Source organism: Sphaeroforma arctica (assembly GCF_001186125.1).
Source record: "Sphaeroforma arctica JP610 unplaced genomic scaffold supercont1.10756, whole genome shotgun sequence".
NCBI lineage: Eukaryota > Ichthyosporea > Ichthyophonida > Sphaeroforma > Sphaeroforma arctica.
This window is the reverse complement of record NW_014029802.1, coordinates 54-778: the sequence shown is the minus strand read 5'-3', so window position 1 is coordinate 778 and position 725 is coordinate 54. Positions and strand designations below refer to the sequence as shown.

At 42.3% G+C, this 725-nt stretch overlaps 1 protein-coding gene across 1 annotated transcript; it reads left to right on the top strand.

The window, feature by feature from the left end:
• Window positions 1–297: 297 nt before the first annotated feature.
• SARC_17436 (hypothetical protein) lies at window positions 298–509 on the top strand (the record flags this gene model as incomplete). Its single annotated transcript, XM_014288473.1, has 1 exon — window positions 298–509. A coding segment is annotated over one exon (212 nt), but the record flags the coding sequence as incomplete, so codon positions are not given.
• Window positions 510–725: the final 216 nt, after the last annotated feature.

The following is a 725-nucleotide window of genomic DNA, read 5'->3' as shown; positions in this document are numbered from 1 at the left end:
CGTGGGTGTAGAGGCGCGTGCCTTCGAAGTCAAATCCAAGATTCTGAGTCTCGAGTTGCTGCTGGGGATTCTGCAGAACAGTGGTATGTTATAGTGTAATCATACAATAGCGTGCTAGTGTATGACAGTGTCATATATGTTTGTGTGCAGTAGAATCTACATCTTGACGAGGGTTCCTTTTCGCACGCAGTCAATCTTTGTTGTGTTGATTGTGCCAACGTGCAAATCTACTGAATACATACGAGACGCATTTCTCAGGATCGTTGGTCCTCTTTATTTCTCCACTACTGCTTGCAGGTGAGAGTTTCCGCACGCATCCGCAGTATATCGCCGTTGTCAAGCAACAGCTGTGCGCGTCCATCCTTAGCAATGGCGTTTCATCCAATCCCAAAGTGTTTGAGTTGTCCTTGGCTATTTTCTTGAGTCTGTTGGCGTCCTTCAAGACCCACCTCAAGAACGAGATGGACGTCTTCTTCAAGGTGTGTTACTTGTTCCGAGGGCGTGTTTAGTACACTTGACCACGTATACGTGTATGTATGTATGTATGTATATATGTATGTATGAATGAATGTATGTATGTATGTATATATTTATGTATATGTATGTATGCATGCATGCATGTATGTATGAATGTGTATATGTAAGTATCTATCTATGTACCTATGTATATATGTATGTATGTGTGACATGATCTTGTCTTCGTTTGTGCACCTGACCTACTACCG